This window comes from Cynocephalus volans, chromosome 2 (genome assembly GCF_027409185.1).
Source record: "Cynocephalus volans isolate mCynVol1 chromosome 2, mCynVol1.pri, whole genome shotgun sequence".
Classification (NCBI taxonomy): Eukaryota; Metazoa; Chordata; class Mammalia; order Dermoptera; family Cynocephalidae; genus Cynocephalus; species Cynocephalus volans.
Window position 1 is genome coordinate 57,375,156 of NC_084461.1, and position 15,563 is coordinate 57,390,718.

The following is a 15,563-nucleotide window of genomic DNA, read 5'->3' on the forward strand; positions in this document are numbered from 1 at the left end:
CCAAGCAAAATGTCAGCAATTATTAAAAATACATTGAGTCCTTACTGTATCTTGGGCATGTTCTGGGATGTCATTGGGCAAAGACCCTCTCATGGAGCATACATTTTGGGGACACAGGACAAGAAAGAGAAATTAAAACAAGTGACAAAGATAATTCCAAACACTGCTAAGCATCATAAAGAAAATAAAACAAGGCGCTGTGAGAGGGAATTGGAGTGGCATGGAGGTGGGCTTGGATTGGCTGGATCTGGGTAGAGCTACCCTCAGAGGAGAAAATATTAGCACTGAAATCTCAGGGATGGGAGGGAACCAGCCATTTGGAGACTGATGACAGCGTCTTCCAGGCAAAGGAAAGAGAGAAGGCCTGAAATCCCTGGGCAAGAAAGAGGTTTACCCACTGCTGTTCCCCTGGCTGTCCTGCTTTTCCTGGGGGTAAAGAAGAGGCAAAATAGATTGGCCCCTAAGTTTCTACTCTGTTACTATGTCCCACTATTATACCCTAAACCTAAAGGCTGATAAATGCTGATTGGATTTTAAAGTTGATCAATTTTCACTTTGATAGCCAATCAGAATTTCATAACTGTAAGTAAGTTACCATCTCATCTCTAACCTAAAATAGGTTACAGAACTTAATTAAGGCCTTATCAACACAACACCTGAGTACAAGAGCTCCCAGCAAGCTTCTCTGGCAATCCAGACTCAGAAGATCGAGGCTTGCATAAGTGGGACCCTTTTGGCCTAAGTCATGACATTGCCAGCTTCCCGGTCCTCTCCATCTATCGGCATTCTATCGTCCTATCCCCTGTCTGTTGCTGATACAACCTTTGCCGACACTGCCAGCCTCAAGAGAAACCACCTCCCACTGAGCCAGTCTTACTGTGTTCTCTGCAGCAAGTGTGCAGGGATATCTGTGTCCCCTGGTTCTCATTGTAAATGTGCTGTCTCAAATGCTCTCTGAGGTAAATAGGCTTTTCAGGGCCAGCCTGGGAACCAACCCACCATTTATCTCATGGTTTCTGTGGGAAGAGGCTTTTAAGAACCCAAATGAGAAGGGCAATTTGGAACACAGCCCACCTGCGAGGTAGGATCTGTAACGTGAGAGCAAAAACACCAGTAGCCTGGGGGAGCCTCCCTGGTTCTGAATCAAGCAAGGCAAACATGGCAAAAATTCTAAACCTTGTGGGTAAAAGGGGAGATGGTCTTTTTTTTTTTTTTTTGTAGCTCTTTGCAAACCTAGGGGCATTACAGAGACCTAAGAATTAAGGAGGTTAATGGAATCTATTTGATAGCAAGATTCATTTCTCAGTCTTTTCTTTTAAATTCATTGTGTTTTTCTTTTTTTTCATTTATAATAAGCCTTGAGACTCGGTCCTGGACTGTTTCCCAAATGGCTACATGACTGGGAACCCATACTCAAGCACAATGCCCAAGCTGTGGGAGAGCGTGTGGTGGGTGGGGCCGGCCTCAGCACTGCCAAGTTGTGGGGCTGACGATCTCCTTTCAGGGACTGGGTGGGAGGTGCTGCGAGGGACAGCAGTGAGTGGAAGGAGGTGGCCTCCCAGCTGGTTCCTCCTGCCTGTCCCTGCCCCGGCTCCACCCTCGACTGCGACCCTGTTGCTATGGCTCTCACGGCACATCAGAACCTCTGGCCTGAGTTGGTTTACCTGCCAGTGAGGCTCATTAGCTCTGGGACTCACAAAGATAAGAAGTTTAGAAAATCACAGTTAATTCCTGCCCAGCTCCAGGAACCAGTCTGAAAAGTCTGGTCACCAAGAGATGACCGCTTACTTCACTTAGGGCAATTTTGCTAAACGTATTTGTTTGCCTTCTCTGGAAACCTTCAGCACTAAATGTGTTGGTATTTACACCTGAGAAGGTATTTAATTGCAAAAATGAGCAGAATGGTGATCAGGAATGAAAATACTATAAGAAAGAAAATGCCCAAAGCTGTAATCCCACAGGACAGTTTGACATCAGACAGTTTAACTCCCCTTAGAGCCGGGGGGTTTGCACACACGGTCTCCTCCAAGCCCTCAAGTTTTTGCAGGTTTTCTTTGTACCATGTTAAGAAATGAATATTCGAACAGGTGCACTCCAGGGGATTGTGACTTAAATTAATGGTACTCTGCTGGGACAGGATGGGGAGGAGATGGGGTAGGATGATGCGAATGCTGTTGGCAGCCAGATTGAGGTAGAGCCCCTTAAGGTGGCTGAGAGCACTGATGCTATTGCTTGTCAGGCTGTTGTGGCTTAAGTCCACATGACTCATTTTTCCTAAGCTGTGGAATGCTTGCTGGTCTATGGAGAGGAGACCACAGGAGGATAAAATCAGAATCTCCAAGCTGCTCACTGTCTGAAGTAGGTTGGTCTTTGGGATAGTCCCATCTTGAAAGCTATTCCCTTGTAAATTCAGATGCCAGAGATCTGGCAGGCCTGCTAGAAGATGCTGGTTGCTGGTGTCAAGGAGGCAGTGAGAGAGATTCAGAACCCGCAGGAGCTGGAGGTTCTGGAAAGGACTTTGTGGAGTGTTAACGTGTAAGTTGGTAAACGCCAAATCCAGGAGCTCTAGCCGAGGACATTCTTTGAATGCCTGACTTTGGAGACCAAGGAGCTCGTTGTAGCTCAGGTTTAGGATTTGCAAATGATGCAGGTTTTTGAGTTGCAGATTGCAGCAGTCAGGTGTCTGTATGTTATTATGACTTAAATCAAGTTTCTGAAGATTTTCTAGTTTTTCCAAACAGCCAGCGCCGAGTTGAAGTTTCTTCATGTTGCCTTTAATATAGAGGTGTGTAAGGGAGGGGAAATTGGCAGCATTGATATGACACAATTGGTCAAAATTATTTACATTGAGAACTAACTTCCTGAGCAAGTTCATACCCTCAATCCCAGAGGGTAACCCTTCCAAGTGAGTTGCTGTCAGATCCAATGCCTGGAGTCGGGTGAAGCACCGAAACATGGTGGAGGAGAAGTCAGAGAAATGGTGCTTCTGCAGGTTGATGCTCTCAACAGACATTTCACAAAGTCCCTCTAGCATGGCCGAACTAAGGTCTTGGTCATCAATGTCCTCAAAAGTCCCCAGCCAGAGAGACTGAGTAGTAGAGTTCCACAGACCATTGAATATAACAGACAAGTTGAAAGTCCCTCCAAAGTTCAAACTCTGGAAGACTGTTGAACTGAAAGCCCCAGGCTCAATACCTTTGATGTCATTGCCATTGAAGTTAAGGCTCAGGTTAGTGGCCTGCTTCAGAGGGTTCATATCTTCTCTAGAGAGATAGTGTATAGCATTATTCTGGAAATCCAGGACTTTCAGATTCCGTGTTGGGAAGTCTTTTGGGAACTTCATAGAGGAAATATGGTTGCTTCCAAGATATAAACTTTCTAAATTTACCAGATTGTGAACTGGGATAAACTCAAGACTGGATATTCCTGTTTGGATTAAGAAAAGATGCTTCAGAGACTTGGGCCCATTGAGTGATGTTTCTGCCATGAATATCAGAGGATTTCCAGTTAACACAAGTATGCCCAATTGATGATGGCTTTCAAAAGTGTCCTCATGTATCCAGTTAATCTGGCACCTCAAAAATATAATAGTATTTAACATAATTAATTAGAAAAAAGAAAAAACCTTGTCACGGTGACATGCATTTACAAAGCCATCTTTGGTACATAGTAAAAACAGTATACATTATTATTCAAATCAGACATAAAAAAAACTTTCTTCAGTACCCGCAGATGGCCTGTTGAATGAATTAATGAGTAGCCTCAGTTCTGAACACTCCGATTTAGAATTTTTTCCAGATATCTCATCCCTTTAGATTGAACACTCAGAGGTTTGTGTCTGTATTCTAAGGAACAATGAGTGGTTTGATTGTGGGCAAAGTCAAACTATTATTTATTATTTTAAGTAATACAAAATACATCATATAGAATTTATAATAGGTAATATATGATAGGTAATATATGAACATATGAATCTGGGCCATCCTGGGAAAGTTACAAGTTTTCTCAACCTTGGCTTTTTTATCCATAAAGTGTAGAAATATGGCTACTTTTTAGAACCATTGTGAGTCAAATGATATATATGAAAATGCTCCATAGAACTACTGAACCGTAGAAGTTCAGAGAAACTCATCCTGGCATTGCACCTAAAATTACTGGATTACACACATACGTTAACACACACACACACAGATGGTTTTCATCTCTAACCACACGTTGGATGGTAGTATTCACCATGACTACCTCACAGTGGTGGTTATAAAGATGAAACAGTACTACGGATGTGAATGTTCTCCCACTCTGCAGAAGCTTACACTGAAGGACCAAGGCAGAAGAAACAGACCTGCTGCAAGGGGTGTCCCTCCCGCTTCCACACACATGCACATGTGCTGCAGGTCCTTTTATTTTCCTCCCTTGTTTTCTCGTAATACTTTTGCCCACTGGTTCTCAAACACTGGGTCAGCATTTGGAATCCTGCCACTAAAAAAAAATAATAGAACTCTTTTTCCAATTTGTAGGAAAAAAAGTAGATTATGTGTGTTGTTTCTCCTATAGATTTTTCTTAAGTGTCATCACTCAATAATAGTCAACTATGCTAAAGTGCAGTATGGCATCTGATTTGTACAGATTTTTTTTTTATTGAAACATATTGATAATATGTATTTTGGGGGTACAGCATTGAATTTCAATACATGGATACAATGTGTGATGATCAAATCAGGGCAATTAGCATATTCATCATTATAAAACTGAATCACTTCTCTGTGATGAGGATATTTGATCCTCTCTCTTCTAGCCATTTGATAACATGCAGTAAATTATTGTTAATTATAGATGCCTAGCTCGATGGTACACCAACAGAACTTATTTTTCCTAGCTGTTTTGTGTTCACTAACCTGATATAGTACAAGATTTATTTTCATTTTTGTTATCGATATTCCTTAGAACTTCTTATACAGCACTGCTGATGCAAGTAGTTTGAGAACAATCCACTTTCCTCTCCATTGTTTGGTGTTTACTTAAATCACATTTCACCTGCATGCAAGTATTTTATAGGAAAGGGCAAACATGCAGGATAAGCACATTGTCCCTGGGCCCAAAAGAAGATCCTGGAAACAATGTGAACTGAAGCTGTGTTTTTACTTAAGTAAAACATCAAGAGTACACAAGGAACTCAGATACCTACCTGGTTAAATCCAAAAAGGTAAGATTTATGAGTCTCCCAAAGGTTCTATTTTGAATCGTAGGCAAGAAATTAAAGCTGAATTCCAAAATTTCTGTTGTGTTTGGTAGAGCATCAGGGATTTCGCTGAGATCTAAATTCTCACAGTTATATGTTTTGTTTGCTTCTTTCTGATGGGAGAAACAACGTAAATTAATATTGGACTTAGGTAATTTGATTGACTGGCAGAATTATATGTTTTGCCCTTTGAGCAGCAATCTCACATCTAGTTATCTTTATCAGTAATCTCACTTCCAGTAATCTTTACTTCTAGTCATCTTTCTAGTAATTTTTACACTTGTAAAAACACAAAATGATGTATGCATAAGATTATTTATTACAGTTTTTTTTTATAATAGCAAAAGATTGGCAATAGCTAGACTACCAAATAGGACTAGTTGAACAAAATACAGTACATTCACAAAATGGAATCCTCTGCAGCTGAAAAAGAAAGATTTCCATATATTGATATGGAGTGATATCCAGGATATATTGTAAGGTGAAAAAAGCAAAGTATAGAACAGTATATACTCGTATAGTATATATAGCGTATGGTATGTAGTATATAGTATATAGTATGCTACCTTTTGTGTAAGAAGGTTATATATGTATTTTCTTATGTTTGTGAAAATGAACCATGGGGAAACCCCCAAACTGGTTGTCTTTAAGGGGAGGGAAGAGACCAGATAGAGGAGCAGGGATGTAAGCAGGATTTTTCTGGATGTTTAGTAGTTTTTATTTTATAGTCTATTTGATTTATAGTTTTGATTTTGGTTGCATGAAAATGTTTTATTTCAGTTTGAAAACAAACAAATCAACCTTAGATTGGCATTACCACAATAAGATATTCAGACATTACATATTTTCTGATATGGTACAATATGAACTATTGTGGTACCTGTGAAGTATTCTTGCCTCCCCCCAAATAATAATAATAATAAACGTGAATCCAATCAAGACGTTAGGCCTAACTTCACGTCTACAAGTGATATGGTGGACTTAAGGTCAACAACACCACAAGGTATCAGTCAGCCAAATGCAAAATGTGGGACATTCTGTAGAACAACTGACTTTGTTTCATCATTATGAGAGAGAGAGAGAGAGAATGAGAGATGAGACATTTCTTGTTAAAAGAGACAAAGAGATATTAAAGCTATATAACCAACAAATAATAAAGTAGTCTTTGCTTAGATTCTGATTCACATAAAGCAGTTAGGAAAAGACATTTTATAGACTGTCAGAGAACTGAGATAGAGGACCATATTCAATGATATTAAGGAATTATGAATTTTGTTAATGATGAGGCACTGTGGTTATGGAAAAGAAAATATCCTTATTCTTTTGAGATGTATATTAAAATAGGGGTAAAATGATGATGTTTGGGATTTGCTTTAAAATACAAGGGTACTTCAAAAAGTTCATGGAAAAATGGAATTGAGAGATAATATGAATCTTTCCATGAACTCTTTGAAGTCCCCTCATACTCTGGCAAAAAAGGAGAGGAGAATAAACAGCTGAAGTTAGTAGGCAAGATGCTGGGGGTGGTTTAGTGTTGAGTGATACATACATGGAGGTTCTTTGTTACTAACTACTTTTGTATTGGTTTAGAAATTTTCTTAATACAATGTTTTTTTAAAAAAATAGCAGGGTGGCACTGTCCTTAGGCCGTGCAATCTTGAAGTATACATCAATTCTGGATCTCTGGATCTGCAAGCTGCTGATACCAGCCCTAGGTATTTGGGTACAGCCCTGCACATAAGTATAGAGGACATCCTCAGCCTGTGTCCCAGGAAGGTCAAGGATTCAGAAGTCTGCCCATCACTGCTTGTTCAATGCCCTAACCCAAATTATAAATCTTGGGCTAATTAGGTAAAAGTGGGAAGTGGTTGATTAGAAGCCTATAGAATGGTGGGGTCATAATTTATCTGGATGATGCTTTAGGCTGAAGGGTAGTGGGGCAGGATAGGAAGGTCTGATGGAATATAAGAGGGTACTTCAAAAAGCTCATATTTTGCCTGGGAAGGCTCCTCACAAAGAAAGAAATGATCTCCAGGGAAAGTGCATTTGGACATAAGAGAGGACAGATGTCCCGGGACCATGGGTTAGTCTCAGATCATCTCAGGCTGCAGACGAGCTCATTCAACCTTCCAGCCTCTACCTTTCCCTGACACACATGGGCTCACTAGAGTCCCCACTGAGACTACCCTGGCCTGGAAAGACCTGCCCCATCAAACTCCAGATCAGCAGCTTTCCTCATGCTGAGCTGCAAACAGACCTGCCTCGCTGGAGCCAGAACTCACACATTCTGAGGCGTGAGGCTTTCCCCATGTTCCCATTTCAGTTACTTTGGGCTTCACTCCATTTTCTGCTTAGCAGTGCACTTTTCTGTGGCTATAGTGAGCATGCTTATCTACAGTAAGTCACCAGGCTTCTTCAATATTGTGACAATATTATAACTGTCACTGATGAAAATGCCATATTTATATTTCCTCGTAATTCATTCTTCATTTTATAGACCTCAAGTCCTCCGGGCACTGCCACAAATCCACATAATGTCCTTGAAATGCACACTTTGCATTTAAAACTTAGATTTAGCTGACTGGTGAGAAAAAAACACACGTTGCCAGACCGTCCTTGGTGCCCATGAATATGGACGACTTGCAGAGAATGTGCGTGTGCCACTGCTGCCCTGATAGTCACGAAGGTGCTGATTAGCTCAGAGGAGACATTTTTTTTCTGGTCTCTGTTGGCATTATTGATGGCATATTCACTTGGAGAAAAGGGACTTTGCTCAATTCTTCTTGCTCTATTCTGGCCTTCCGGCAAAAGGCTCAATGATGGCAATTCCCTCCTTCTCCTGAATATATAAGTGCCTGTGACACCTAAATTATTCCAAGTCTCAGCCTCTTGTGTGCTTTACTAAGCACTTCCCTGCACTAATGTGATTCAGAAAGTTGAGAATCCAGGAGGAGCTCTACAGAGCCAGTGGCCTGAGGGAGCGTCTGGACAGTGGAAAGGCGGGTAAACGAGACAGCTCAGTTTCAACCCAAGGAGAAGCCGGGAACCAGTGGGTGATGCTACCAAGCAGTCCCAAGAAGCCCACCTCGAGCCTGTGCCATGACATTCAATAATCTCTAGTTAGGTGGAAATGGCAGTGAACCCTCTGCCCTTGATTCCTAGGAGAACAAGGCAAATGACAAGAAATGCAGCTGGAAGAATTTAAAAGCCAAACGCATTTCAGAGAGTGCCTCGGACTCAACACACATGGGGCCCCTCATAGCTTTTACAATCACAATTGTACAATCAAAATTGCCATGACAATGGGCACGCCAAAACACCACATGCTCTGGAATTATGTAGGAAGTGCTAGATTGCATTTTTTAAGGCAGAAAGAACACACACACACACTCACATACACACACACTCACACACACACACACACTCTCACACACATACTCTCACACACACACACTCACACACACACTCACACACACACACACACTCTCACACTATTGTTTTCATTCCTTTTGATTGAGAGCGAATTGCAGACTGTTTACCCCTAAATCATGACCCTTCACCCCCAAATGCCTCAGTTTATATCTCCTAAGAACAAGGATATTCTCTTATACAATCACAGTGCCATTATCAAATTCAGAATATTTAACATTAATACAGTGTTATTATCCAACACACAGTCTACATGCAAATTCTACCAATTGTCCTAGTACTGTCCTTTATGGCAATTTTTGTTTTTCCACTCCAGGATCACACATTGCATTTAGCTGTCACATCTCCTTAGACTCCTTTTATCTGAGACAATTTCTCAGCCTTTCATTGTCTTTCATGACATTGATACTTTTTGAAGAATACAGGCTCATATTTTGTAGTTCTTTCCTTATGGCTTTGTATGTTTCATCATGATTTGATTCCGGTTATACATTTCTGGTAGAAATACTACATCAGTAAGGTTGTATCTTTCTCCCTGTCAAGATTCATATCAAAACTTTTTGAGAGTGAGTTCTGATAGTGTAGTATAGAGTTCCAGAACAGCAGGACAAAAATGCAGCAGAGGATGAAAGGACAGGATGCAGAAAAGCAGCTCTGGGTCCCTGCAGACAGCATGGCAGCTGCCAGGATCACGTGCCTCTGTTGCTTTTCCGGGCAGACACCCAGTGCCGCTGCAATTTCTCTAAGCTCTACAGGACCACTTCCTACAAACTCAGCCTTCTCTTTCTAGAGCTTAGACTGTGGTCAATTTCCAAAGTCACTTTCTCAATCCTCTGTTTTAGCTGGCTCCACTGCAAACAGTACCCTTCCTGATGGGAACTCATACAGCCAGCAGAGCTGCTGCAAGTCCACCTGATCTTCATGACAACTGCTCATGCCCACCCCCACTCCAAGTCAGGGGACATTTGTTTAGGACCTACTGTGCACTGGGACCTGTGCCAACCACCTTGTCTCCAGCTCTGCCTCCGAGCTGTGCCTTTGACGCTGAGCAGGGCTCTCAAGGGCTCTATCTGTATTGCCAATTCCTTTTCCCTCAAGGAATTCATTTGTATTTTTTCAATCGGGATCTTATTTTGCTTCTTTCTGCTATATCTCTAACTCCCTCTCATCCTACTGCATTTTCTCTTCTCCCAAGTGTTGAAACATTTTCTAATTTGGAACCCTTTGAATATTGCTCAAGTGCTTCTTCTCACCTTTTCAGATGTCTCATCTGCACTTGCCACATGCAGCAGCTAGCCCCCCATGTAAGAGGAGTCTGGGACACTGACACCCCAACGCCCCCTCATTAATCACACCTCTATCCAGGAGATAACAATTTGACTGAGCCAATCCCAGAGCAACAATTACTCTCTGAAAACAAAACAAAACAAACCAAACACTCCCAAGAAGGCATATCCCTAAAGCTTTGTTGTCAACCTGTCCTCTCCAGGTAAAGAGCATTCCAGTTCCCTGCCCTTCATTTTCTGTTTATCGTTAAGAGTCACACTGCTTCGGTTCAAATTCCAGCTCTCAACCACCAAGCTGTGTTCTCTGAACCTCCCTTTTTCCCAAATGTAGATTGAGGATAATAACCTCACCTTGCAGGCCTATGGTGAGGATTAAAGATAATGTGTGTCAGCACTAAACAAAAGGAGTTAGCATTTAACTGGATCTTCACAACCTCACATCATTATCTAAAGGAAAACTCTTTTGTCCAGAACTTGGAGTTCCCCTCAAAAAAGAAGCTCTGCTAAGCACTGCCCCACCACATACCTAGAGACTGGAGGACTCTCTCCTACCATGGCTTTGAGGGAGCAGAATGGCCAGGATGAGCTTGCTTGGAGTGGGCGGCATGTCCACACTCCCAAGTAACTGTTTGCGAGAGCATCTAAAACGTTACCACAATCCAAATCACAGAACAGGGAATTCCAGCTACTCTTTGAGTATTTGTCAGCTTTCAAAACTTGGTCTTGGATCTAATTTTGTTGCTTATCACACACACACCCCACAGAGATAGACAGAGGCCAAGTAGCATTTAGCAATAGAAGAATCTGTGTGGAGTGTTTATGGGTGTTCATTGTAATATTCTTTGAACTCATATGTATGTTTGAAATTTTTTAAAACAAAAAGTTTAGTTAAAAAATTAATCTTGACTTCTACCTGATATCGTATGAAAAAAAAAAATTCCTGATGGATTATAGGTCTAGATGTGAAATCTAGAAATAGAAATAAATATGAAACAATAAAAGTTCTGGAAGAAAACACGGAAGAATTTCATGGCCCTCGGTAGACAAGCATTTCTTAAATAGGACAGAAATGCACTGAAAGTAAAGGGAAAAATGATAAATTGAGCTGTGTTAAAATTAAGAACTTCTGTTCAGCAGAAGATACCAGTAGGAGAGTGGAAGGGCAAGCCACAGAGTGTGAGAAGGTGTCTGCAATCTGATAAAGGACTTGTATCCACAGTACATAAAGAACCCCTACAAATCAATTTAAAAAAAAAGAAAAAATGGTGAAAAGACTTAAACAGGCACTTCACATACATAAAAAAAGATTTTAAAAATGGCCAACAAAAGTGTGAAAATGCACTCAAGTGTTCATCAGGAAAATAAAAATTAAACCCCAGTGAAATACCACTGCCCACTAAGAAGAATGGCTAACATTTTAAAAACAACTAATACCAAATGGTAGTGAGGCTGTGGAGTAATCAGAACTCATATATGTTGCTGATAAGTACAAATTGGTACCAACATTTTGGAAAACTGGTTGGCAGTGTTTACCAAAGTTAAACATATGTATACCCTATGATCAGATGCATTCACTCTGAGACATACAACTAATAAAGATTTGTACATTTGTTTGCTGAAAACATAGACAAGAATGTCCAAAGCAGCATCATTCATAGCAGCCAAAAAACTGGAAACAATGCAATGTCCATTAACAGTAGAATGGATAAATGGTGGCTCACTAATACAGCAGAGTACCATTCAGCAGGGAGAACACACAAATGATTGCTGCACACATCATCAATAAATATCACAAACTGAACGTTGAGCGAAAGAAGCCGGATACAAAAGAGTATGTGGTGTATAGCACCATGTATGTAAAGTTCAAATGCAGGCCAAACCAATCTATGGTGATGGCAGCTGGAGGTTTGGGTGCTTCCGGGGATTAGTGACAGGGAGGAGGTGTGAGGGGGCTTCTGAGGTGCTGAGAATGTCCTGTAACCTTGATATGTGTGCTGGTTAGATGGGTGGCCTCACTTGGTGAAAACACATTTAACTGCACACTTAGGACATGTGGACTTTTCTGTATGTATGTTTTGCTTCATCAAAAAGTCTACTAAACTCAAAACAAAATGCAAATGTTGTTTTCAGGATAGAGCTTGATAAGCTAGTGACCACATGAATGTACAGCAATGTGGTTAATTGTGCTTGGACTGGAGGGGGAGAAGGAAATGGGATAGAAAAGCAGGGGAGAGGGGAGGGCAAAGCTGGGGTGATTTGCACTTGAAAAAAGGCCAAAATCCTTAAATCAAAGGCACAAATTTCTTCTCCTAACCACTCCTCTTTTTAACCCACTTGCCAGCAGCCCAGAAGTTGCTTGCCCTCAGGATCAAGCTCCCATTCATCTTTGTATCTCCCAACTCCCTCCCTAGTATCCACACAGTAGTAAGGGCTCAATAAGCAGCCTTAGAAGCCCACTGTTGCGAACTTCAACATGATTGAGGAGGTAAAAGAAAATATAGTTCCAATGTTAATTGAATAGGTCATGAGGCCGTTTAAAATAGGAGTTTTTTCAAAGGAAGGGCTGCAAGGAGGTGGTCGTATTGGAAGACTTCAGTCTTACCTGCCTTATCCCAAAAAGAAGGCCCTGGCTGTAGCACAGGCCAGGCCTGGAGATTCTGGGACCCTGCGCTCCACTCCTGAGACCTGCTTAGCTCTGAAGGCCCCAGAACAGGCACCCAAAGGATTAGGGTCCTCTCTGTGCCTCTTTTTCTTTCCCTCTGCCAAAGCAGGACCATTTGCAAAAACCAACTGGTAATTCTGAGGCCTTACATCTTCAATAGGCAAACTGATCTAGTATTTCCATGGGCTTTGCAAAATCTGCCAGAAGTGCTGCCCTTCCTGGGGACTCCTTGTGGCTTTCAGAAGGGCTGTACAGGCTTCGCACTGACACGGGGATTTGAGAGTTGAACTAGTAGGTGTAAGATTAGTTATTGAAAATAGGCTGCTTCCCAGTGAGCTGGAATTTAAGGGTGGTATTATCCCGTCTGAGGATGTTGCCAGGAGGTGGATGACATACCTCCCTGATCACTGAGGGGGGTGTCCCCACTCCTACCTCCTCATCATTACCTCCCACATGTCTGTATGAAATTGACCTTCCAACCTGAAAGATGACACAACCTTCTGGGGCTGATAAAAACCCTTACTCTTCCCCTTCTGTTAAGGGCTGAATTGTGTTCCCCCAAAACTCATAGTTGAAGTCTTAGCCCCTAGTACCTTAGAATGTGACTGTATTTGGAGACAGGGCCTTTAAAGAGGGAATTAAAGTAAAATGAGGTCATATAGGCGGGCCCTAATCCAATATGACTGATGTTCTTACAAGAAGACAAAATTAGGACACAGCCATGAACAGCAGGATGACCCATGTGAAGACGCCATGAGAAGACAGCCATCTACAAGCCAAGGTGAGAGGCTTCAGAAGAAACCAACCCCACCAACATCTTGATCTTGGACTTCTAGCCTCCAGAACTGTGGTTTAAGCCACTCGGTCTGTGGTAGACCTTCCCAGCCTTAATTTCCCTGGGCATTACACCTTCTCTTGGTCTGAGCACATCCTGATTCCATCCTAATGCCGGACTCACAAGGTTCTGTTTGTTTCTGTCCCAGGCCTCTCTGCAGTCCTGGCATGGCTTGGTGCTCAGTCTGGCAGGTCTTTGTCCTGCACTCCCAGGTCATTCTCCTCACTTCCTCCCAGGTGCTGCTTAGGGGTCATTCCACATCTGGCTACTCCTGGCTCCTACCTTCCTTTTCGTCCCACCTGGGAAAGCAGCCAATAGTCCTTCCCGTCTGCAGCCCTTGTCTGATGGGCCACGTGATGGGGGTCAGAGACAGTGCGAGGAGGGTTGAGCATTTTAGAAGATGGCAAGACACTGAGGCCCTTCTCTTTCACCACCCCCTCTGAGTACTTCCCACAGGTTGATAAATATCGTTATGGTCCAAAACAGAAGGTGCAATTTGGCTCTGTTTCAGATTTTACTCCTGTGGGTGAGTAAAACAGATGGAGGGCTGTCCAAGTTGAGGAGAAAGCCAGACTCACTCAGAGCGATCTTGTAAAGGTTCTAAAACCTGGCACAGGCCTGTCTTTACTTCACCCTGAGAGCCAGGAAACCACGGGACTATCTGGGATAGTGGCCACGTGCTGGGATATTGGACAAACAGCTCCCCAGGCCAGGAGGTGAGTTTGTGGGTCTGCTCTTTGCACCGAGACCCCATTGATACCTTATGTCCCAATTGGGATTATTTTGGGGGAATTGTTTGAAGAAGTGGAAAACTCTCACTTCTTCCTGGTAAGACGCTACCAAGCCAGCCCCTGGCTGAGCTCTTTGACTTTTTTTTCTCATGATAAAGAAAAACTACATCCCCCAATGCCCTTTGCAAAACAGTGGATATTGGGATGCCAAGGCTCAGATGGGACTGCATGCTGAATCTCAGAATTTCCAGACAGTTTAATCTGGATAAAGACAAACAGTTTGGACTCACCTCGATGCACATCTGATCCGAAGAGGTGATGACTTTACAGCTGGCAGAAATCAGCACTGCCAAAAGGAAGCAGCTGACATCGGGAGCCATCCCAGGACAAATGCAGTCCCAGCTTGGTGGGCTTATCCAATGTTTGGAGCTGAGAAAGCAAATTGAGCTATAATGGCCCCTGCAATTTGGCAGCCAGAGAGGTGCTCAGAAGGGTGATCTTGGAACAAGAAATACTGTTGCCTGCTCAGCATGCAGTGGCTCTGTGCTGCGAAAAAGGGGAAGTCCCTTTTGCATACCACCCATCACTGCCAAAAATAACTGAGGCCCCAGCCCCGGAATGGCCCAGTGCATTTCCTGGCGAACACGAATCAGTTGTGCAGCCCTCCCAGGCTGGTCACATGGACTCTCAGTGTGATGGTTCTGCTTGATTTTAAGGCAGCTTCAAGGGTTTGGCCAACTCCAACAGCTTCTGGTCTCTTTCCATGAGAGCGTCTATGGAAACAGGAAGTTGTACCCACAAAGGAGGCCACTTTGTTAGTTGTCCTCGGTGAGTGACTAGGAGAAGTGCTGGGTCATGCTGGAAGGGCAGAGCACTCTTAGGGACAGATGGAAGAACTTACCCCTTGGGAAGCACCTGCTGAGCTGGGAGCTGGAGCGGGAGGGACCAGGTTCAAGAGTATGTCTACGCTTTCGGCCTGGGCCTCAGCTGCTTCCTTGGCCGCCTTGTCCCTCCCCACCTACTGTCTTTGTACAGGAGGAGGATTACTCCAGCTCCTGACCTGGCAATTCAGGCCTGTTGAAGCAGCTGGGATGGAATCCCCTCTGTTTCCTTGCAACCTGGCCCGGGGAAGTAGGGGCACTGCTATAAACAAAGCAATTTGGCTAAGGGAGAGCAGAGTTAGAGACGCCAGCCTTGGCTCTATTTCTTCTTAGAAATAGCTTTGAAGCAGGATTGCAATTACCCTCATTATGTTGCAAGATGTGCGAGTGATTAGAAAGTCCAAGTTCAAGCATTCCTCAATGGGCTGAATTTAGCTACCCAGACATTTTCGTTCTCTACCCCTCTGGCACATAGGAGATACTTGGTGTTACTGTTCTCC

At 42.9% G+C, this 15,563-nt stretch overlaps 1 protein-coding gene across 1 annotated transcript; it reads right to left on the reverse strand.

Moving 5' to 3' along the window:
• Positions 1-1,846: 1,846 nt before the first annotated feature.
• CD180 (CD180 molecule) lies at positions 1,847-14,562 on the reverse strand. The gene is made up of 3 exons (XM_063084895.1): positions 14,473-14,562; positions 5,186-5,352; positions 1,847-3,575 (listed from the first exon to the last, which is right to left on the reverse strand). The coding sequence occupies exons 1-3, from the start codon at positions 14,560-14,562 to the stop codon at positions 1,847-1,849; spliced, it is 1,986 nt and encodes a 661-aa protein (XP_062940965.1).
• Between the last annotated feature and the right edge of the window lie 1,001 nt (positions 14,563-15,563).

What these genes read in the sequence shown, in the direction of transcription:
- CD180 (XM_063084895.1), bottom strand. Translation starts at nt 14,562, where the DNA reads ATGGCTCCCGATGTCAGCTGCTTCCTTTTGGCAGTGCTGATTTCTGCC. An exon ending in CGGATCAGATGTGCATCGAG is followed by an intron (nt 5,353 to 14,472) that starts GTGAGTCCAAAC and finishes TTCTCCCATCAG; the next exon opens with AAAGAAGCAAACAAAACATA. An exon ending in ACCTTTTTGGATTTAACCAG is followed by an intron (nt 3,576 to 5,185) that starts GTAGGTATCTGA and finishes TATATTTTTGAG; the next exon opens with GTGCCAGATTAACTGGATAC.